The sequence below is a fragment of the Anopheles marshallii genome, chromosome 2 (genome assembly GCF_943734725.1).
Source record: "Anopheles marshallii chromosome 2, idAnoMarsDA_429_01, whole genome shotgun sequence".
NCBI lineage: Eukaryota > Metazoa > Arthropoda > Insecta > Diptera > Culicidae > Anopheles > Anopheles marshallii.
The window spans coordinates 29,681,573-29,705,723 of record NC_071326.1 but is presented as its reverse complement, the minus strand read 5'-3'; the positions used below and the strand labels follow the sequence as shown (position 1 = coordinate 29,705,723).

At 46.2% G+C, this 24,151-nt stretch overlaps 1 protein-coding gene across 1 annotated transcript in view; it reads left to right on the top strand.

Annotated features, from left to right (window-relative positions):
• Nucleotides 1–746: 746 nt before the first annotated feature.
• The window catches only part of LOC128707823 (uncharacterized transmembrane protein DDB_G0289901), an 89,473-nt gene continuing 66,068 nt past the window's right edge, over nt 747–24,151 (top strand). The window contains exons 1-2 of the mRNA XM_053802781.1: nt 747–954; nt 6,723–6,835. Coding sequence (XP_053658756.1) covers nt 748–954; nt 6,723–6,835 — 320 coding nt within the window. The 5' untranslated portion in view covers nt 747. The remainder of the gene's footprint in view (nt 955–6,722; nt 6,836–24,151) is intronic.

Genomic DNA, 24,151 nt, shown 5'->3' with positions numbered 1-24,151 from the left:
TGACTAATTGTGAACAAATTAAAAAGTTTTAATAATTAATTAAAATACTACGGTGCTGGTTGGCAGCGGACGGGTTTTGCTTCCGAGTGGGGGCCTCCCAATAGTCTAGGCAACGCAAGTTTTAATGAGGTTTTTCTCGATTCCTTGATTTTGACGAGTATATTAGCAGTAAGCTGAATGTTGTTCTGTCTTTTTTTGTTATTAAATTTCTCTTCCACTCTCTTCTCGTTACAGATTTATGATCGCAAATACAATACAGACGCCCAACTCGTCCTCGCCCAGGTCATCTCGCCGCTCCGCTAGTGTTACTCCGGCGGGTAAAGTGTTGCGTATGTGTGATCGCCCAGGTGTTGTAAGTTTGCAAGGCAAATGCAATGCGTGCCAGATTTTCCATGGGGCAACCGTGTGTTGTGTAAATGGTGAAAAGCGTGAGTGAGTGGCGCTTTAATTCCTCCGGGTCTTCCCGGTGCGTGTGTGAGTGTTTCAATGTCCCACGTGCGGTGGTAGAAAGGTGATCGGTGTGTTTTTTCCGTTTTATTCGTGTGTGTGTGTGAAGGTGTTTGTGTGAAAAAGGGGGTGGATGTGGAAGGGTGTGAATTGGGAAGGGAAGAAGCTGTAGGAGAAGAAGGAGGGGAAGGAGAAGAAGCAAGTGTGCGAGAGGAGGGTGTGTAGGCATCCACCGCCACCACGTCCGGCCACACAGCGCTCGTAGGGGCGGGGCGGTACCACCGGCAGTAGTGGCGTTACATGTGGGAAATGTTGGATCCCGACCTAGAGTGTGGCAATGAGTGTGGGGGGCCGGGGCCTCCCCCGGAGTTTCTCGTGCCACCGCCACCCCGGCCACCGTTCCTGGCGGAGCTGGTCAACTGCAACGAGGAGCAGCTGCAGCAGACACCGTTCGGTGGTGGCGCCACCGGTTCCTTCGCCGACGTCGACATGTGCGAGGCGTTCCCGGTAAGTGAAGCGAGCGATGAACCTTTTAGTAGACATAAATCGTAAAATATCGATTAATTGCACATTCGTTTCGGATCGTCGGGCAATGCATGGGTTGTTACTACTGCTGCAGCCGAACGAAAGCATCGGTAATGCGGGCAAATTTCGTACATGATTGGTGAAAAGTTGCCGACCCAGGGACGTGCCATGGTTGGTTTATTGAACAGCTTAAGCTCCTCATCAAGGTTGGGAGGGAGTGCCGTAGATAGTAATCCTTCGTATATACGGTAGACCACACACACACCCTCATACTAGCCAGTGAGTCCAAAAAGGTAAAACCTCAGCAGCTGCTGTGTTGTATCCCGAGTGCCGTAATCCGTCTGAAACGTTTCTTTCCGAATTCATCAAATGCCTCGATCGTCAGGCGTACATCGTCCAACATACACAGCCTTCCATCCTCTTCGGGGCAATGCTGGCTATCTCTCATGTACAGGTGGAAGCTCTTTCAATTCCACTCGTCGGATCGGATTAAGTGTAATTGAAAGCCTGTTTCTGTGCTCCCTACTGTCCACCCTTATCATCCCCATCATCCCCCGTTATGCATCATCGGGTGCATCGGGATCTATGCAGGACCTTTTACCAAGAGCGCAGTCGTCCAGGACCGATATTACTGGGGATGCTTGACTTTTTACACACCTCTTCCAGAGTAGAGGTCGGCTAGAGTTTTTCATAATTGAAAATTTTCCACCAATAGAGGGATGAAAAAAGAATATCCAATTGGAAAATTGGTTTTTCTCCCCCACCTTCTTCGGCCAATGCGGCACAATGAACGGCTGTACGACGTGCCCGAAATAAAGTTACGATCGCATATATGCTGTTCCTTCGTTTATTGTTATCTTGCGATGAAACCGAAACCTTTTCTTACAGTGTCTTATCACACTTCAACCCTTCACACCCTCTTGCAAAACCTTCGTATTGTATGCGAATCAATGTTCGATTATTTTACACCTACACGGCCCAACCGGGTCCGTTTTCATCACATTGTCGTCGGTTATCTTTCTGTGCGCATCTCCTGCGAAGGGTTTTGGTGACGATGATCCTCCATCGAGTGTCCATGGTGGACGTTTTATGGGCGTACCACGGATCCCGCTCGTTCTGTCCTATCCTGGATCCTTATTGTTTGGGGCTAACAGACAATAAACCAACAAAACCCGGCTGAGACGGCTTTAATCTGACCTGTTAACTGGGGAGGTTGGTGTTGGAGCAATGCGAAAAAAGGGACTCCTCCTAAGCTCTTCTATTCTTCTACTCGTTGTGCTGCTTCCTACCTGCTGAAGGGCCATGAGTTATGAGTGGTGTTTGGGTTGGTATTTTCGCGAAGGTGGGTATTTATTTTTTTGTTCCTGCTCGTGTGGCGATGAAAGAATCGCACCAATTGGAGGCTGGACACAAGAAGCAACATTGCAGGGGAAAAGCTCCACACACCATCTTGCTGGAAACTATTTTCATTCCCCACACAGCCTTTGTTCTCCTTATCATAATAAATCAATCCTTCCCAATGATCCAACCCGTTCCAAGGGGCGATGTGGGAGGGCGAGGAGGGAGAGGGGTTGGCCTGACTATTGTATGTAGCGACCTTTTCCTTTGGCTATGATTTGATGATGGTCAAACAATCATAAGGGCCCTGACCCCTCCTCCACCCCCCGTCCACCGGTCTCTCACCGTTCATCGGGAAAACTCTCACATTCGCCGTTTAGGTTTGCTCACTGTGTCCGTGTCCTTTCCTTATCGGTTGCGTTTGCGATTTCCCATTTTGTGTACGTGGTGTGATGACGTACCGTATGGTGTGGAGGAGTGGGTGTCTGTGAGGAAAAGGGGTGAGATGAATGTGGTCAAATCGACGAGTTGACCATTGTGTGCGAATCGCGCCAACCTGGTTGCGCTAAAGCCGGAAAGAAATGCGACGTACGAAAGATGGTGATCGTGTGATACGAAAGGGCGCAGAGAAATCACGTCGGGTTTTCTCCATTGTTTGGTGTGTGCGCCTACTGCAGCTCATTGAGAACGAAGTATGATATCAGCGTTAGATAGATCTGTAACGATCTCTGTTGTTCAGTGCCCATCAGAGGTCTGTTGGTGCAGTGTGCAAAAGCTCTACGATTGTGGTGGCGTTGATTGGAGAAGAGCATTAGGAAGGTTTTGTAAAAAAAATGTTTGCCTTGAAATTATCCAAAGCTTTTCAGCGAGCGATATTGTTAATTAAAACTCCAAACAAGCTTCAAAAAACTTTGAAGTTTTTCTGCTTCTGTTGGAATAAAGAGCGTATTGCTTAGTACAAAAAAACAGAATAAAATTTTGTATAAAAGCTTTTATGTGATTAATCCTTGTGCAAATCGAATCTTTGTTCCATTTTTATTTGATTATCCCTTTCTTTTCGAAAATGGGAAATCTTGCTCACCGCTTCTAACAAGCTATTAGCTTTCTGTTCACGGCTTCGTAGAGGGGGAGGATCTCTACATCCCCACCGGAAGTAGAAGATTTTCCCCAAAACCCTATCGCGATCAATTTTCGTTTTACCCATTCACATTTGTGTGTTTCCGACGCCTAATATGTGTCCAGAGTTTGCACTGTCGGGTTTCCTTCCTCACATGCAAGGATATACCCATACAATAAAAGCGAATCCTCGTTGCTGCTTCCGAGCCGAGAGCAAGTGTTTAACGTGAACGAGAACGTACGCTCGTGCCGATTTTCCACTGTTGTGTACGGTTGTAATGCAAAGTTATCGTCTGGTAGATTTTGTTAACAACCATCGTTACTTCCTTCGCGCACTCGCTGTACGCGCGCGTGTGCCTTTTGGGTGCCCTAATGGCAGGAGGTTGTCGTTGGGTGAAATTCTTTCCGATATGTTTTTTTTTTCCTACCAGCCTTTCGGGTTGATTGTGGGTCATTTTAGCGCACACACGCTAGCCCCTTTTTGTACGGGAAGGACCAAACCCGGAAGCACGTGGGTGGGGTATGTGTTATTCCTTTTCAAACAGCTTTTAACTTCTAGATTCAGAGGATTTTTTTTTACGGCGTATAGAACACACTGCATACATGTGTATGTGTGTGTGTGTGTTGGAAAATCCATTAACGGCACTATAAATGTCCGGCTGAATTAAGTTTTATGGAATCTTGGTCCGGCATTGGATTAGAGGGATGTGTTCGGTCTTTTTGCCGTGCACGATGAATGCTCCAGTGGTAGGTAAAGGTCTATAAACGGATTTTCCTAATGAATTCCGGGTTACAAATATGGCACCAGACCTGAAAAGCTTTTATCTAGCTATGGTTGCTGTTTTTTAGCGTAATCAAGTAAAAGAAGAAAAATTAAAATTGATCCTTTAAAACTGTTTGCATTTTTGGTTTGTTAAGGTATGAATTAATTATGCAATTGTTGATGAAATCAATCGCAGCTTTAATGAATTCAGAATTTATAATCATTAATCTTTTTCTGCAAAAAATGAACTGATAACTTCCGTCATAAAAAAACCAAAAAAAAAAAATCAAATCCGGGATAATGATACGATCCGTTGTCCTGACGATAATTTAATAATAAGGGGCAGTTTGGTGGTTCTTTCTCCGCTCCACTGCATTTGTTTCCCAAATCATCAACACAGACATTGATGCATAATTAACGATTTATTAATTTTGTTTTGCCTTTTACAGGCGAGTTTTCCTTGACAAATTGGCATTTTGTGCGATTGATGCGCTTGCTTTACAGCGCTTTTCAACTCAATATGTCTAATTGTGAAAATTGGTGGAAACAAATGTCTTTTAGCCGTGCTTACTCTGTTGTAAAGTTACACCCCGTACACAAACAAAAATGATTTCCATTTGCGCGGTTCAGTGAAGACAATTGATTGAATGTGCTGCCGGTCCGGGCTTCTGTGCTGTGCCACATGGACGAACAAATTTATGTTGGTACTGTTATGGCTCGGTGAGCGTCCTTTTTCTTTCCCTGGTAACAATTTTCCATTTTCCCATCGAACACCTTCGCCTCGCCCGCTCCCTCCTGCCCCACGCCTAGCTGTTTTTGTATCGTGAACCATTTTTATGGCTTTTAATTATAAATTTTTAGCCATTTCCTTGCCACAAAATGGAGTTTTCCCTTCTGCCCCGTGTTTGCTGTTTCGAATACCCATTTGTTACCGGGAGTGATTCGTTCTGTGCGCCCGCTCGCACTAAACAGTCCCATCGACTGGACCGACGGAGGCGGCGGGTATTATGAGCTGCTCCAGTGCCAGCACAGGAGTAAAATGTCCTCCATTGAAGTGGAAAGTTTTATTGTGAAACTTTTCAAAAAGGATGGATCGCGTTGCCTTTCGTTTGTTTTTAGTGTTGTGTTGCTGTGTTTTCCGGCACATCCGGAAGCTTTTTCGTATCCGATGTTGTGTTCAAACATAACTACGACATGCAATTTTCCCATCCGTCTCTCCCGCACTGCTCCATCCATTCGTTCGGCTGAGATCATCATCTTTGTGCCATTTTTCACGACTCGTTATCGTGGGGTAGCACGTGTCCGCGTGTGTTTTCTTCTTTTTTTTTCTAGCATAATTCCTAACCAGGCCTAGAAAGCAGAATAAGAGTGGAAAAGTGGCAAGCCGGGTGGGATTTTTATCTCGAAAGTTTTCACTTATGGCTATAAATTTCGCCAACCTCTCCATTCAAATGAGTAGTATAACTTTTTCCCTCCTTTTTAAGTGCATTCTGAGATTGTTTTCCTTCTATTTTTTCGCCCTGTTGCGAAACATCTTCCTTGTTCAGCGGAAAGCTCCTTGTCCGAGGAAGTTAGTCAAAATGGCTCATTGAAAAATGTTCCGCTAAAAAAAAACAAAAAACCCAAAACTGGTGGAAGAAGCGCGTGACTGGGCACAGGGTCATATTGCACCAGGAATGGGAAATATAAAATAAATCCATCGATTCGGAGGTACCCCACCATTGCCCGATGGTTCGAGAGGAGACGGTATGCCTTACACAAATTTCACATTTGAAGTACACAGCCTTCTAGGTATCGCCAATGCCTGCCAGGGGACCATTTACAGTCGAGTGGAAAACTGGTAGTGGCTTCTTGTAAAAGTTGCTCTGTGAAAGGAAAACACATTTCTTCTGTAATCGATGAAGCAGAAGCAACGCGGACAGGGCACACGGCCCTGTACTGTACGGTGGAACAGTGAAAAGTTTTGTCATTAAAAATTGTTGTAGAAATTATTTTTAATGTCTTGTTTCGCGAACGTGTATTGCACCGAAATGGCGCATCGGAAGAAACCGTGGTACGGATGTTATCAGTTTGTTCGATGAAGAAAAGCTCCATCGGCGGTTTGCTTCAATTGGAGTACTTCTTGGTTTCTTAGTTTGCATGCTCTTCGAAACATATTTCCGACGGAACTTTTCCCATCAAGTCGATCGCGCAAAGGCTCAGTTGAATCTTTATGAGTGGTAAATGGGTCCGGCAATGAAACGATTCCAAACGCTATTTTTCATCGGTGAGTCTTCATGGGTGAGAATCTTCGATGAGGTCTCTGTACCAGCAGTAGCTGCTGGGGCGTGTGTGTATGTGCCTATGACCGGGCGGTCATTCGAAGTGGTCGCTTAATTGAGTTATTAATTGAGGGTTTAGTTTTAATTAGCCTCATGCCCATTCCTCAACCGAGCCGTGCATCAATTAACAATAAACAAGCGAGCGTGTGGTACTCGCGCCGAGAATGACAGAAACTGACGCATACTTTTCTTCTTCAATTTTTCATCCACAGATCATCGACGCCAGCTACCATAGTGGCCCATCATTCCAAACCTCCGCCATGATAGTGCTGTGTTCGGGACTTTTGTTGTTAGTCATCTTTATTTCATCGTTACTAGTGTGGAAGTAAGTACACCATCTCCTATATGTGCAATTTAAGCAGATTATCTATGGGCCAAGGGAACAAGTGTCAGTAGTGTATGGCTCTGTCCGGCAGAGATTTAATTCCAATTCGAGGGATACTAGGTATGCTTTTCGATCGATTTCATGCAAGAAATGTGGAATGCAATTTTGAACAACAACCAAACAATATCGATGAATGAGGCGAGTCGCCTCTTGAAGAACTATAACACAAATATAATAGTCAATATGGACGAGGGAAGAACAACTTGTCTTATGGCTCAATGGGACATCAAACACATTTTGAAGCAATTAACATTAAACGAGTGACTGAGAAGAATAGGTAAAAAAAGAACCCGCAACATCATCCAGTCCGTCTCGTGCGCTAAGAGTTATTTCCGTTCGTTGCTTTATTCGCTATGCTTTGACTGTTACTTCCGGTTGTGTTCAGTCCGGTAGTTTATTAATTCCCATTCTTCTTGCTGCAGTGTTGATGCTGCTTGTGGGTCTAGCTTTTTTTTGTTTGTTGCCCTACAGCTTCTCGGTCAGTTCAGACCGAGTTCTCCAATAGAATTCATGTGACTCTACAGTCGAAGAGATGATGGTGTGAGGGTCGATACAGTTCTGATTTTATTTCACAAAATATGAATTAATATTACGCAGTAAAATCATTAGGTTTTGCAACAATTGGTTCTCAAGATTTTTGCAGAATTTCTATTTTTGAAAGACATTCCATTCAAAAAAGGAAAAAAGGAGTTGTATACAGAAAAAGTCGTTCGTTTACTTCATTATTGGGATCTTCCAGCCCAACCAAAGAGTGCTTCTGTTTCTACAATATTTAGCTTCGGCCACCAGTGCTTTATCATTTGTCTTTGTTGGGAACTTTTGCAAAGAAAGTCCAGAATCTTGACATCCGGTTGCCGATGGTCTACTACCGAAGGGAGCGTGCAAGCACAGCAGCAAGAGCAGAAGTTTGTTGTAAATATGCTTCAATTAATTTAATTAGCTCCACAAAGAATGAGGAAGTGCGAGGTTGGGTGTACACTGGGAAAAAAAGAGCAGAAAGCTTCCTGACTGTTTCCCCTGACTGTTTGGCCCTTGCCCCTCGCCATCGTTCCATTACTCTCCAGCCCAAGTGTGATGCTGGCGTTGTCCGATGCTCCTAAAACACAAAACGAAAACAAGGAAGCAAACCGGAAGCTACTCGACAATAGAACACACCGTCCGGTCAGAGGAAAACCCGACCCTGGTATAGTGGCTGGCAAACAAAGTACAAATTATCAAAGTCCGTTGAGCGCGCGGACGCGAGCGTGCAAGAGTTTCCGCTGGATATTATCCTTTTGCCCGAGCAACAGCAGCAGCACAACAGGACGTTGCTGCTTAGCGTGAGAAGCGATCGCTGTAGTCGCAGGCCGCAGGTTTGCGCCCACCTTCCCATTGCTGGGGATGCTTTGGTCGACGATACTCTGCGCCATGCGAAAGCGAGCTCAAAATGTAGATAAATTGCGTGTTACAGCTGCCCTCGAACATCAGCCACAAGCTGCTTGGGCGTAGCGGGAAGCACTGCGGAACACTAGATTGTTTTATGATATTTATGTTGTGAAAGGTTGATTGTTTTGTTTGGATAGTCTCTGTGTGTGCGTGAGGGAGGGGATCGGAGATAGATTTCCGCCACCGACCCTAGTTTGAAGAGGAAGTGTTGAAAGTCGTCCTTCTTTCCGGTGTTTCTGCGGACGAGCATAAGATGAAGATAAGGTGAGCACGCGCCCTTCTCTTCGCTTTTCTCTCGCCCTGTAGAGGGAACCGTGCGGAGCAAAGTGATTGATGGCGGAGTTACGTGATGCGGCCATGGGTGGCGTGTCCCGTATTGGCACTGTTTGTTCTTGAACGCTTGGCCTTGTTTATACCCTATTGTGACTGGGGTAATCGTTTCCAGTGAACTCTGGTCGGTTCTGTTCATTACAGGCCAAAACCTGTACGCCGGCCCTGCTGGTATTAAAGTTTTCCATGGCAGGCCAGCGTCTTTCAAGTTGTTGGTCCGGATCTTATGGTGGCTTGGTTGATTATGGGGCACGCAAATATTTAATCATCAATTGTAGACGTTGAAGATCGTATCACTAATTGAAGACAGAGTTTTCTAAGCGTGTCCATAACTTAAAGTGGCTTGTTGCTGGTAGTTACATCGTACAAGTGCCAAATTATTCCACGAATATCTTACAGGTATTAATTAGTAGTAAACAACGCAATCACTAATTAATCGTTTAATCTTGATGGATTCTGCATATTGGATGAATGTTTTCCTGACGAGATATCATCCCGCTGACGCAAATTGGTGCTCGCTTTAATGAACGTGATCAAGTACCAGTACAATTATTACAAGCAACGAAGCATCTCGAATATTTCTAGACAAACAAAAGAATGCTGTCTATTGTGATATTCCACCATCCCCTTGGCAGAATGTGTTATTGAGCATCATTCTGCTAAACATTCCTTTCTACTTATCTTCAAAGTTACCTGTTTTTTTTTTGTGCCAAATGCTAAAGATTCAATAGCAATTTTCCCATTCTTGGAAACAGTAACTTACGCGTGTCGTAACGGTCCTGAAATCCACTTGCCCTTAGCTTGGTTTTCAAGGTGCTTTTGCAACAGAAATTCCTTCCTTCCTGTGTAACGTTTAGCACACACAATAGCACGTCAAAGAGTGGAGAGGAAGAACAAAAAAAAAACTAACATACCGCTCGACTGAAACTATTCCAAAGTTTACAAAGTGTTTGCGATTCTTTTATTTTGTCGCATCAAAGCATTCAAAAAGTGCTGAGCAAAAACACTTAAATGACACACAAGTGCGCCACCAGAGCCGGGCGAGTGCTACCCTAGGGGTGGTAGTTGGAAGGTGACATTTGGAAGCTTTCGTTTTGTTCGGTGTAATCAACCTGAACATTAAAGAAACGATTGTTTCCCCGGTGTGTGCCCGTACCCAAAGTGCGGCAGTAGTGGAACTTCCTGTTCCGGCAAAAGAATGCCACAAGAAACATAAAACCTTCAGATGCCCGGCGCGCTACTGCTTCCACTCGTCTAGTTTTTCCGCCCAGCATTTTTCGGATGCCTCGTAAGATATTGGAAACACTGATGCGCTACGATGTCTCGGTCTCTTGTATAGAGTATCTGGTGTTTTTTTCCTGGTCGCATCCACCACAGCTCCGTTCAAGTTACTACCGTTTGTGTCATCTTCATCGCACAAAAGCTCCGCGTGCGGTGTGTAGGTGTGGCTAGTGAAACTTTTCTCCAAAATTCTGGTACTGTCTTCTTGCTGTCAGTACACAGTCATCTCCTGCTGCTCGGTTCTAATTTCCAACCGTTTTGCCGGATACAGCCGGCATATACAGCATTGGACCCCAAAAGGAGAAATGGACAGTATATAGGGGAGAGTGTGTGTTGCATGTCGTCCCCACATAGACATGATGCTGCGCTTCAGTTGACAGGTACCCGAGTGGAATGAACTAAGTTCCGGTGGCATTTGAGGAGGTGTGGGTGTTGAGCATGTTTTGGCAGTTCCAGCTCTCCGGTTGGTTGTACCGTTCCAATTTTCGAGACTTGAGAAAAAGCTTCTAGTGTTTGTTCACCTTCCGCTCAAAAACACGCACCCACAGTTCCATGCCAACGTTGGGGTTGGTACATCGATTGTTGCACCTGAACGGAAAAGCAGGGAAAATGATATTTTGCACCGAGAAAACCGAGAAACTTTTTGGTGAAAGAACAGTAAGTGCACATCGGTTGGGATGGGCTGGGAGATAGATAGAGCGAATGGTGGTGACTCTGTGCTCGGAGCTGACGATGCTGTAGGCAGGTGAAAGGAATGAGTTTGCCTACCAGCTGCAAAGTGGATGTCTTCATACTCGAGCACAATTATTTACTTTAAGCACAGCACTCTTTGAAGGACAGAATTTAATTAAAATAAGTAATGTGAATTTGATAGATATCTCCAGAGTTGAAGTTTTGCCCACATATGGGAGATTTTAGATTTCGTTACTTGCAATTTACTCGAAATCGAAATGGAATGAATAGCACATTTTATGTTGAAGATGTTTTTGTCGCCCATATCAACATCTTTGAAATCTTATAAAAAGTTAGTAAATAAATATTGATCGGTTTGCACTGATATTGCGCTTGATGACAGACATTGAAGTGATGTAATTTAGTCTTCTTGAGATACTCTAAGCTACTTGCCTTAGTCTTTTAGATTAAATTCTTTAGAATAGTATCATCTGTTTCTGGTTAAGATACAGGGATTTTAAACAGTTGCGTGTCTTAGAATACTGAGAGTTGCGTCAATGTCACATTCGAACATTGAAGTAATTTTTTATGGAAAGTGGAATAATTTCACCAAAAAAGTTCTAATATCATTGAAGACATCTCTTGCCTCTTAAAACACGGAAACCAAATACAGCTGTTATTTATAGCAGAGTTTTAATTTAAAACAAGAGCAATTTAAACCCCCCCGAAAAATAGCGAAAGTCTTAACTCATCGAGTAATGTAAGAGCATTCGATGTTTTGTCGCTGAATGCGTCGAGTTAACGACTCCCCAAAGGATATGTCGGTATTCTTCAGAATGTTCAACGTGCAACCATTACAGCGCAGTCTAGTGAGGTGGATTTGATCGGACAACCGACTCCACCGGATAAATTCGTGGTCGGGAAATGCGTTTTCCCGCACCGAATCCTTCCTTGACAGCAGACACACAGCGCCCGGTTTGGGCGTGGTCGTAAACGATGTACTTACTTGTCGGCAAAACTATGCGACGGTGCATATTTGGGGTGTTTAGGGGGGGCCGGTACAAGCACTCGGGTGACATTGCACCTCAACTCAGAGGGGCAGAGGGACAGAGTGTGTGTAATGTGACGGAACAGAATAAAAATAAACGTTGTTCTTAGGGCGGGCACATCGAAGAAGGCATTAAATTAAAGAAAACACACCCGACTAGTACCGCAAGATGATTTCAAGCTAAAAAGGTTAAAATTTTCCGTTCGCAGGCACGAAGAAAGGGCGATCTGCTTACTGCTCCGGAAAAACACCACCGTGCGGAGAAGATCGTTAATCAATGGGCGTGCGGCGTGTGGTTTTTCAGCCTTGACGTGTGCGCGCGTGTTTGCGTGAACGAGAAACGATCGTTGACGGTGGGAAAACTCCTCGCCGCCAGACACGAACCTTGTTGAAGCGGGATGGCGTGTTGTTGCGTGAAAACTGGTGGAGTTTTTCGCGCGACTCCTCGTCTTGCTTAGTTGTGGTTTTTGCTGTTTGTTTTTTTTTTTTCGTCTTGAGACGCAATTTTGCCAACCCTTCCCTTACGGCTTGCTCGCTTTTTCACGCGCTTCGGGAACACGCCCCTTCTTAGAGAAACGACACAGCGAAGGTAAAAGACGCTGACGGGCTAATGCGGTTTGAGCGTTTAATGTGCTCACCATCACACCGCGACCGCCATCTCGTCATCAGCAGCAGATCAGGGTTAGGTTAGGGTTTCTGTGGTTTTCCGTTCGGAATTTTCAACCGCACACAACGGCGCTTTTAAAACATTCCACATCCCATCCGGTACTCGCCGTGGAAGGAAACCACCGAAAAAAAAAACCTCGAAAATTCCGTGTGTATCTTGCTTTGGTGCCGAACGTTTGAAATAGTATTGAATGTTGTGCTGCTGCTGCTGCTGCTGCTCGTTGCACGCACAGCCCCATCATCACCATTGCTGCTCAATGACAAAATGAAAGATTAATGGTGTGTTTGTCCTAATGCGCTCGCTTAAAGACACAAGGCGCGCGCGTTTCTGAGTAGCTTTCCAACGCGATTGATGATGATACACCCGCGTCAGCTCGCAACAGCAACAAAAATTCAAACCATTCATCGATCCCATCGGGACATATGTGGGAAAATGGTGGGAAGAAATGAGAAAAACAGAGCACCCAATAACAAGAGGTAACATCACTAAAAACCGATTTCGATTCTCCTGTAGCGCACGCCTTACTGTAGGTGTGTGTGGACGGCGAAACATCATTAACACCGTGGTTAGCGATAATCGTGTGTCTGTTTTTTTTTAAATGGGTTTATTTCCCGCTTTAAATCAAATAAACTTTTCAATAAAGAAGCATTATTTACGTTTTATGGAGCCTTTTTTTGTTGTTGTTTTGTTTTGCGAGATAATTCTGGAGATGGATTTTCGAGGCGCTTGTGTCGATCGTTGGATACAATCAATATAAGATTGACGGGAGGAATAGAGCATCTTTCAAATGGAGAAAGGGAAGGAATGTTAAGAAACCATTTAGTCAACCACCCCATGTTACGGGAGATGAGGATGAAGAAAGGCGATGATGGTAAAGAACTCGATACGCTGCGGTTCCCTGCGTGGTCAATAAATCTTATGCCCGGAGCCACGGCCCGCAGTCAAAACTGTCCTTTTTTATTTGTACGAGCGCGTCACGGTTGTGCATTAGACAAGAACGTTTGACGTTCCGTACGGGGGAAGTATCGTTTACTCCCACCCATACGATCGATCGATTCGTAACGATCGCGTTTCGTTAATGTGGTTTTTCACGTTCGCACCTATATCGATTACCTGCTGAGGAAGTTGTCGAAGGTTGATTGTCACCTTGTGACCGCGCGATCGTTTTAAGAACGCTAGAACGCTAGAGTTTAAGTTGCGCTAGCTCCCCGCAGATGGCGCTACTTCGGACGCTTTCGGCCAGGACCCGAAGAATGACGTTCAGGAGGTGTCACTGATAAGGAGCTTCCTTTTTGATCCCGACCGGCCAACGAAGCGGACGAATTTTTAGCGCAGCATATTTGTACGGAGCGTATATATTTCTAAAATAAACGCAAATCAAAAGCTAAAAAAGCCGGAGTATTGTTCTGGTCGGGTCAGTGGACAACATTCTAAAAATTCGTAACTGATTATTAAAACTTTCCTCGTTAATTATCTCGTGCTGACATCGCATCGTGAAACCACGTGGTGACGAACAAAGGACTTGAACTTGGTAAGAGCTACACACACAAGCATACACTTACACAAAGTATCCGAAACGTAGTGCGTAATGGAACAAGTTAGTGAAACGGTTTCAAATGTTACCTGCGCGACGTGCGCAAAGTCTAACGATGAACCAGCAATACAGTGCGACTTTTGCGATAAGTGGTTTCACTACAAGTGCGTGAATGTGGACAAAATGGCGGAAACGAGGGCATGGTGGTGTCCAGGTTGTGACGCGAAGTGCAAAGTGGCTAACGATGCGACGGAGGACGAATTGACGCGCCTGAGGCAGGACATGGAGACTCTCAAAGCAACTACGGAAAGTGCGGTTAGACTGTTGCGGGAAAAGGATGCGGAACTAGCTCGGCTTCGTAACGGCCGTGAGCGAACCTCGTTTTCGTTAGGGGAACCGCTTCCAAGCTCAACGGCGAAACGGATTTCAGTGACCGACGATTGTGAACTGAGCCAGAGCCAAATAGCAGCCCGCCAAGCTGTAAAATCCGAACTTCCTACGTTCAGTGGAGACCCCGAGGGATGGCCGTTATTCTTATCTACTTTCAGAAGGTCTACCCGAACGTTTGGCTTCAGCGAAGACGAAAACATCCTTCGGCTGCAATCGGCCCTGCGCGGAAAGGCTTTACGCATGGTGCAAAGCCGTCTCCGCCACACGGACCACCTGGATGAAATAATTGACGCGCTGGAAAAGGCTTATGGACGAGCGGACGTGCTCGTTAACACCTTACTTGAACAGATTCGTGAGGCGCCACCGATAAAAACTGAGAAACTTGATAGCTTTATTGAATTCGGTGAGTTGGTAGCAGAAATCTGCGCGACGGTTAAGTCAAGCGGGAACGCTGAACGGCTTTACGACGCGTCGTTGTTGCAAGAGCTGGTGGACCGAATGCCGGCTTATCTTCGCTGGAGCTGGGGCATGCATAGTTTGGAGTTAAAGCGCATCACGCTTACAGAGTTCAGCGCCTGGGTTCAAAAGGCAACTGATGGAGCAATGGCGGTCACTCCCCCTCAGCCGAAGAAGAAAGCGTCCACGCGACAGGTTCACGCGCAACACGTGGAGAGCCACGTGGTCCAGAACAGTAAACCTCGTGCATGCATGATTTGCGACAGTGACTCGTGTAACACGATTGGAGAGTGTACGGCGTTCAATAAACTGAGTGTTTCAGCTAGGTGGGACAAGGTACGTAGTCTAAAACTATGCAAAAGGTGTTTAGGCAAGCACTACGGCTCTTGCCACGTACACGACGAATGTGGATTGCAAGGATGTGTTGCAAAGCATCACCGTAAATTGCATCGCGTTACCGGTGAGGAGCGGAAAGCCGAAGTGAACCATCATGGAACGGGAACGGACCACACGCTGTTACGATACGTTCCGGTAAAGCTACATGGATCAAGACGTATCTTCCAACGCTAACACGGAGGACAAAATGGTTTGAACCAAGCAAACCGATCGAACCCGGAGACGTTGTCCTAATCGTAGACGAGAACTGCCCACGAAACTGTTGGCCGAGAGGAAGGGTAGAACGAGTCATACCATCAAGGGACGGAGCCGTCCGTCGAGTCATAGTGAAGACAGCGCGAGGAACAACGCTAGAAAGGCCAGTAGTAAAAGTTGTAGTATTAAACGTCGCGCCAAGCAATTCCTTTTAACTACGTCAAAACGCTGGTGGACTGTCACCTTGTGACCGCGCGATCGTTTTAAGAACGCTAGAACGCTAGAGTTTAAGTTGCGCTAGCTCCCCGCAGATGGCGCTACTTCGGACGCTTTCGGCCAGGACCCGAAGAATGACGTTCAGGAGGTGTCACTGATAGGCTGAGCACACACGGGACGTCCACGTCCTGCCCACGTCCACATCAACTTCGTGCAAATCCGAACATAAACGCCTATCCTTTACCGTACGCACGAGTGAGACAGCATTTGTCGTACGATCAAGCCCGCTATGCTCTGTACGCGTCATTCTAATAGTTATTTCCGATTCCTCTTTCACTTCGTGCTTTGTGGACGCCTTGTGGACGCGTCCACGGCAGGACCCAATTTTTTTGAATTTTTGTATGACTTCGTGGATTTTGGACGTCCAGTGGACGTACGTGTGTGCCCAGCCATAAGGAGCTTCCTTTTTGATCCCGACCGGCCAACGAAGCGGACGAATTTTTAGCGCAGCATATTTGTACGGAGCGTATATATTTCTAAAATAAACGCAAATCAAAAGCTAAAAAAGCCGGAGTATTGTTCTGGTCGGGTCAGTGGACAACATTGATGCTTTCCATTCCATGCTCCAGCATTACTCCGCGTCCGTGTGTGTGTGGCAGACATTAAAGTATCGAATGAAACATTCCCGTGGTTCCTGCTTTATGCGTTAGAGTCAGTTCGGGGCAGTATCTTTCCAGCTGGAATTGGATTCAAATTTCTATTTCATTTCTGCGCTTTCCTTTTCAGTAACGCCGTGAACACTCTTGCGTGCGTTTTGGCAAACGGAGGCTGTAAATCTTGTACCGGGATGACTTAAAAGTACATTAATCGCTCCATTTAGTGTTGTTTAAACTGTGTTTTTAATATACGCTTGAAAGCATTTCGAAGAGGAGGGTAGGAATAAATACGAATGTCTTTGCCAAAAACCCGTTGCTATTTCGATCATTAATATCAATCCAAGATGAGCGGGTTGGCAATAAAACGTGATTGAAAACAACCAAAGATAATGGATAACAAAGTCCGAACATAATCGTGTTCTGGCACGGTGTGCATATTGGTCACAAACCTTCCCCAGGGGAGGAGTTGGGGGACTTCGTTTTGTTCGGTTTGATTGGTTTGAACGGTTCGCAAGAATGCTGTTGCCATTCTTGAGCGAACCAGAGTGCATGGTTTCGAAATAAAACGTGTCTACGGTTGACGGGCTTTCGGTGGTGGTTCCCGAGGAGGATCTGGGCGGTAGAATTTTCACACGCCACTGAGATCTCGTAGAGCGGGGAGGTTTTCTTCTGTGTCGGATAGGATAAACTGCAGCAGGCGAAACTCCTTTTGGTCCGTGCTCTCTCGGGCAAGTGTGTGATGGTCGATGGGAACGTTTTCCGAGAGCATCACCAAAAGGACACACAACGTGCCCGACGGCGCCCTCCACATGACACAATCAGACATGGCACATTCGATTGCTGCTGCTGGGTTCGATACGCCGTCCCACAATTCATACTTACACCCTTTAGCTTTTCCCATCCCTTCGCATCCGACCGTACACCGAGTGGGTGTACTACTGCTGTGTGCGCTCTCTCGAGTTCCAAGCTCTTTAGTCCACTTGCAGCCAAATGTGATGGTTGGTAATCGCATAGGATTACACCATTAGCTTGCTTCGAAATCTGCTTCAAATATTCTTTCCACCTGCCTCTCGTGCGGATACATCTTAAACCCCCCTGCTTATCCCATCGGTGTGCAGTCGACGAGGGGAATCTCGAGAATACACACACACTACACGGGAATTGGTCGAGTGTCCTACTGCTGCTACTGCAAAACCCAACCCGTATTCGTACGGTTCACTATCAATAAGTGGATATTAAACGATTGTGAACGGTTTTAAGGATTACAACCCCATCTCGTTCCGGTAGTGTGCTGCTGCACCCCCTGAAGCAGGGAAAAGGTAATAATGGAGTTCACTGTCCCTTGGGGGTGGATGGTCGGTATGTGAATTGCTCCACCGAATGGCAAGATCGAGATTAAATAGTAATAAAATATAAATGGTCTGGAAAGAGCGCGCGCACAATACAACGTGGAATGGGGCAGAAGATCCGTCCCTTTTTGGCCAAACGTCTTGGAATGCTAGGGGGTGTGTAATTGTAAGATATCGCTCCTCTTGCCCACAGCCGCAGCATAGTATAAGATAGTCTTCTTGCGTAAAGACCAGCCACGGTTGAACGGTGGATAAAGAAAATTAATAAATGCTCAGCAATCGATTTAACTTTCTTTTCCAATCGTTGGGAAATTTCGGTTGCTGGAAGAGTGGTGGCAAATCCTCCGTGAACGATGGTTAGCAATTTAGTGCATCGGTACACGTCGCCCGCTGCTGCTTTTTAAGGGTACGAATGGGTGGTTTGAAGTGTTGATTTTTAGTAGCTCTCCGGCTGCAAGCAAACGCTGTACGCGGGATTACAAGTTCGTTCGCTTTTCCACGCGGAAAGTGAAAGTATTTGAGCAATTCCACCCATCCGTCTTCACCTTTGCAAATGCACGCCTTCTGCTCGACGCTCAGCTATGTCTATCGATCCGAATGAAAGGATCTTGGGAAGATTGAACACTGTGGAATGCATTTACTCCGTTTGGCTTTTGTTGAGCGTCTGACAGCTCTGGGAAAGGGAGAAACAGCAAAAATTTTCCCTCCGTTTTCTGTGCTTCAACCAGCCAAGCTTCATCGTGCTTTCCCCTTTCTTTCAAATAGAAAAATTGTCCGGAAAATGCATCCTTTTTGTTTGTTTGCTTTTTTAAGGATTGAAAAGCGGGCAACACCACGCGTTTGAGCGTTATTCAAATAACGAACATTGTTGTGCGAAGAAGCCAAAGGCACACCCGCCACACACAGCATGTGATGGTATTTATCCTTTTTGCTGTGGCGCTCGGTCGTGTGTCTGGCATATTTCCATCCACCGACCCGAACGGTCGGTGAAAGTTTCCTTTCCGTGATCGAACAAGACGAAGGATTGCAATTGCTGTATGTGTGTGTGTGTGCCCGCGCGCCAGTGCTAGTGGCAGTGGATTGTGTTAGCAGATAGCTAATGGTAGATGGAATGAAATAGTTTGTGGAAAGTACTTGCATTGACCTCGCCGTTCTCCCCGACCGCCATTTTCTTTACTTATCCCCCCCATCCGTGGAATTCTCGCGTTTGGCGCTTCGGTTCTGTCGGTGAATGCCTTTTACTTTGTGCAATTTTTTTTCCTTAAGGGATAAAACTTTTAAGGGAAGGATTGTTTTTCCACATACTTTCATCGGTTGTTTTCGTTCATTGTGATGCATTCATCTTCACGGTGTGCCCCAGGTTTGCCGGTTCATTGCCGAGCAACCAAAGACATCTCCGTTTTTTTTTTGTGAGAGTGCTTTTAAGCATCGTTTTCTTTGGTGGCATTATCGATCCCCATCCCCCTCCCCAACACACACACACACTCCATTTCTGGCTACCGTTTTTTCCAGCAGGTCATATCCGATAACGGAAAAAGAGCGTACACGATTTTCCAGCTGCTTTATGCACAAACCCCGGGTGCAAGTTGAGCATTCGATTGCGATCTCTCTGCACGTGAAAGGGCGTCTTCTTATGGTTCTTATCAAAAGATACACACACACACCCCAACGACCTTAGCCAAGAATTGCGTTATGTGCCTCAGAACACATTGCTTGTCGCCCGTCGGGAAATGCATTGTTGTTTAAGATTATTTTGCATCGCTGGCAGCGTGGCGAGATTGAAGTTGGCAAACTCTTCCTTCTCCGTCCCCTGGTAGACGGGGGAAATAAGTTTAAATTTGGTATGGCATTGATTTGGATTGAATTTTAAATTGTACGACGGGAAGGCAGTGGCGCTGGTTTGCATTTGCGACTGCACATTCTTGATTGCTTTTGAGATTTGATTTTGCACGATCTGGTTGTGCTGGGTATTGTGTGTTGAGTGTGTTTTTTTGTGTATGTGTATCCAGTAAGTCACTGTCACGTTGATCGATTTATTTCTTTTTATAAGCGAAAAAATCACTAGCTGTTTTGTACTGGCATCACGTCATCCCTAGTTAAGGTTATGAAATTATTTCGAAAAGATTCTAATTTATCAATCAAAAGTCTATGCTGCCTGACACGTGCAGAGTCTTGTAGGATAAATTGCTTCAGAAGTGCTTTGAAACCTGTGACCGTTGGCAACTTCAGAGGACATGAAAGAAGCGTCTTTTGCTTGATGATGAACATGCAACCATTTATCTATCGCGGCATACAGTGGTTCGAGTGAGCTAAATCGCCCATCTTATCTTAGGAGTCCTTTTGCATATGTCAGACCTCCTACCAGAGCAGGGAAGTCCCAGACAGGCAAGACGACACCGTACGGCCATCTGTCTGGGTGGTGCGCCCGTCTGGGTTGGGTGTAGAATTACAAAATCGCAACATGCTCCACCGAAACATCGAGCTGGCCGAGATCTATCGACCCAGCAAAAGCCGCGGGTTATTCAACTGACAGACCGCGGCCGTACACAACAGACACGTGACAACCTTTGATTCGAATCCCGTCCGTAAGCGACGGACCCTCTGAAGACTGATCGATTGCCGTGTCTATTTGCACTTCGTCGTTCGCTTGGAAGCCCTTCCCCCCCTCGGGGCGATGTTGCGAACAGCTCGTTGTGTGACCACACCTCAAGTTTCCCGAGGTGCGGCGGTACGAGACGACTGCGAGGTAGACTTCTAATTACCACCGAAGTAGCATCGCGCGCAGTTTGTTCGCAATGTGGCAGGTTGAGTAATGGGATACCACGAGTTCCGTGCGCACTTCCGCCGAAACGTTTGCGCGGATTGGCGGAGACATGGTATGCTGGAAAACACCGTATAAGAAAAGCGAGAGTAAATCCAACCTTTTCCACCCAAAGACCATATGGTTGCGCGAGTTTCCGTTGTTTTTTTTTTTTTTGGCACGGAAATTTATAGTAAACCAGCAATGGATTGTGTGTGCGGCTGGTAAAAGACAGTGCAGCATCGTCGCGAACATAATCAGCATCTTGGCGGCTCGTTCGCGCTCTCGTTTTTTTTGTTGCTTTTGCTTGTTTGTAAGAAGGAAGACCACCCGATAATTGAGTGCACCGCCGAAGTGAGGCAAACTTCCCGTACCGTGTAAGATGGTGCTGCTTAATTGAGAAATTATTTTTAATCCTTTTCCTCCTGTTGTTTCTGCACGCGAGCGATGCGAGCTCGTTTCTGCCGATGCGGTTGTTCTCATGGGAAGACTCCTCTGACGACAACGAGAATACGATCACTGGTGGATGATGATGATGATGGTTGTGGTTCGAAAGAAATTTATTGAGATATGCCGCAATTATTTGCACTCCTCGCTTTTTCGGCTGCAAGATCCATTGCACCGGTGATGGGTATCTGTGGAAGTTATGAACGGAGGAAGGAAAATTCGCAAACCGAAACACACCGTTTGCAACCGGGATTTGGATGGCAGCCGAGTAGATGGCAAGACACAATCGTGCAAAGCAAACACCAGCGTACACAAGCCGTAGAAGATGGTCTGGTCTTCCCCTTCCCAAATGTCGCTGAAAGAAGTACTCCACCTCCTTCGACCCAGCGCTGCCAGACGATGCTGTTGAAGGTGCTGGGGCGACAAACTTGTGAAAAATGATGATGTTGTTACGTGGAGCACTTCAATTAAAATAATTGCGGTTTTTTAAATACCATCTTTCCGATTCTGTCGCTCGCTGAGGTTCTTTTTTTTTGGTGTTGGGCTCATTCGTGTCGATGGGTCCCCATCTGCCCTTTTGGTGCCGTGACTGGGATCCGCTTGAGAGAGTGGGACAGCGTGTTGGGCACGATGCAGAGGAGAGCAAGCAAGCGATCTCCTAACGCTCGCTGGGTAGAAGAATTTATGACAGTAGCATCATAAGCCCGCGCCATGCCCCATCTTTGCCGAGAGTCCACAGTCTGCACGGTGCGGCGACCGGCCTACACGGTGACGGAGCGAGCATGCTAGTTATGCAGAACCGACCGAACCAACCCTCCTCCAACCTTCGTTCAGTGGCAAAGAAAGGCTAATGTTTGCTGTACGCTCAGCTAGAGCGCTACCCACAACCGTCGCATTTTATGCTGTGTCGGTTGCTGCACCTGAAAAGGGCTACGATAATTGCAATTATGCTGCAGTTTGTCTTGACTGTGTTGCTGCCCCCGGCCTCTCATGAGCTCTTTTTTTGTGTCTTTATGGTTTCTTTCTCTCTCTCTTTCTCTCTCTCTCTCTCTCTTTCTATCTCTCTCTCCCCCCCCGTCTCTGTCTCTCTCACTCCATCTCCCTCTCGATGTGTATGGCTTTATTCCGTGGGTCGCTTGTTTCCCCGCTCTTTGGGACCTTCCCGAACTCTGTGTCCCGTTTGTGATTTACCTTCATTATACCTGATTTTCTTCCACCAGTATGTGATTAACGCATTCTATTTGCTACAGAAGTACAGATTGTTTTTTTTCCCCTTCCACACGATAAGAAACAGTATGGGAATTTGTGCAAACTTCCATCGCGCGGGCAGCACTGTTTTAAGTGTCGCCGTTCTTTCGCCGACTCCCATCCAAGTGGATAATGATGATGGATTGAACGATGGGAAAAGGTGATGCGCTAAGTGAGTCATCACATTTTCGAATCCTGGTGCAGGCAAGCTATGGCCGACGACGTTGACGATCGCGCAGGAATTGCGCAGAGTCGCGAAGGATTGAAGGAAACCCTGTAATGCCTCCTTCTGCACATTACACCGTGTTTCGCGCATGATTACATTATAGCAGCCGCAGGTTGGATGGGTGTTTTGAGATGAGTGTGAACACGACCATGCTTGTGATATGTTCTGCAGCGTTGGATGCGTTCAAGCATTGTACTAGACCAACTAGAGCAGGGAACATTTTTAATGAAATTTCTTAGTTTCTTAGCGTTCATTGAGAGTTATTTAATTGTTTGAATACTACGCACTCCTGGCCTTCGGTTGTTAGGGCTCAATTTTAAACTCGTACTGTGAGGTGCTTCTCGGAACAAACGGAAACATTCTTGCATAGACTAGGCTGAAGAGCTGCCCGGAACGTAACTAATAGTATCGCTTACATGCCATTTGTTATTTTTTATCGATTTCGGAAACAAGCAACTACGGACAATGGCTTCCAAATGGCTCCACGAGCTAACGCCTAAAACGGGGGAAATCGTGTGTCGGTATGTGTGCGTCCTGCACATGTACACACATCCTGTGCAATGCGGTGCAAAAACCGTGTGTTCTTGCACGGTTTCCGAGGCAAAGCGGTAGCTCGGACACATTCAGGAAACGTTTCAGCGCCGAAAAGAGGCACGCGAGAAACTGCAAACAACCCCAATTTCCAGGGGGAGAGGGTGAGATGGAGCGGGTCGTAAGCGCCAACATTTGCGCGCGCTCGTGTGTGTGCCGCAGCAACCGCATCCGCTGCACAATGCAGCCCATTTTTCTCATTAACTGCTCCAGAAACCTACCGACCGAACGACCGACTAGCACAGGAAGGAAGTGGGAAAAATTCGGCCAAAAATCGAAATGTGTGCATCCTTCCATCGTATCGGTTCCAATGTTTTACTCCACCCCCCTCCCTTTATAATGTCCTTTGGTGGCAAAATCTGTGTTGCTACCCGGCCCAGATCTCCCAGTGGAGGTGGCGGGTGCGTGTAATGGCCGGGTTGGGTAAAATTTATTATCAGAAAAGAACCATAAATTTTCCACCGAAAAACCACCTCGCGCGCGCTGCTGCAGCTCCACGGCACCGGGACGACCGTGCCCGAGTCTGTGCTTGTATGGTTTTGCTCCGGACTGGAAACTTCCACCGATTGGATCGTTTTTTTTAGAAAGAGCAAATTTTTCGTTCTTGGTTGTTTTTATTATTCGGGTGCACATACACACCGACCCAGAGCAGATTGCAATCGGCAAAACACACATAAAGCGAGCAGAAAGGAGTGCAGCACGCGCGTGCATTTGCAATAATAATGCTCATTGTCGGGTTGTTTTTCATTGACCGTTTTGTTTTTTTTTTGTTTTTAGAGTAACAGTAGCTCTTTTTTACAGCGAAATGATGTAGGGAATCGATAAAAAAAACCGCAGGCTTTTGATCGTAATGCTGCGGCTACCTTAGGAAATTCGGGAATTGGGCATATTTGAACTTCTCTTTGCTTAAGTTTTTTTTCCTCCGTCGGACCATCCGTCGGTCTCCCATCGACGGGATAATCTCCTGGCAAAAATGAACCCAAAAGAAACGAGTGAAAAATCAGCGCAAAACGAACACTTTTGGGGCATGAAAACATTAAACCCGTAAGGCGGAATTACACAAGCATCAAAGCAGCGGCCTTCAAACGCGCGAGGTGTGTTTCGTTTCAATGCGCGCCGTAAAATCTGCTTGCCCCCGACGGTGGACAGATGTTTTATGATTTCTTTTAAGCGTTGTTTGTCTGGCGGTTTTTCGACCACACATCGGGGTGTATGCGGCATCGCAGTAAAACACTGGTTTGGCAACCTAGTTCAGCCTCCTCCCAGACGAGCTAGCGCTTCATAAACTTTTGATATTTTTTTTTTCGTCCCACCGTTCGGCTCGCGATC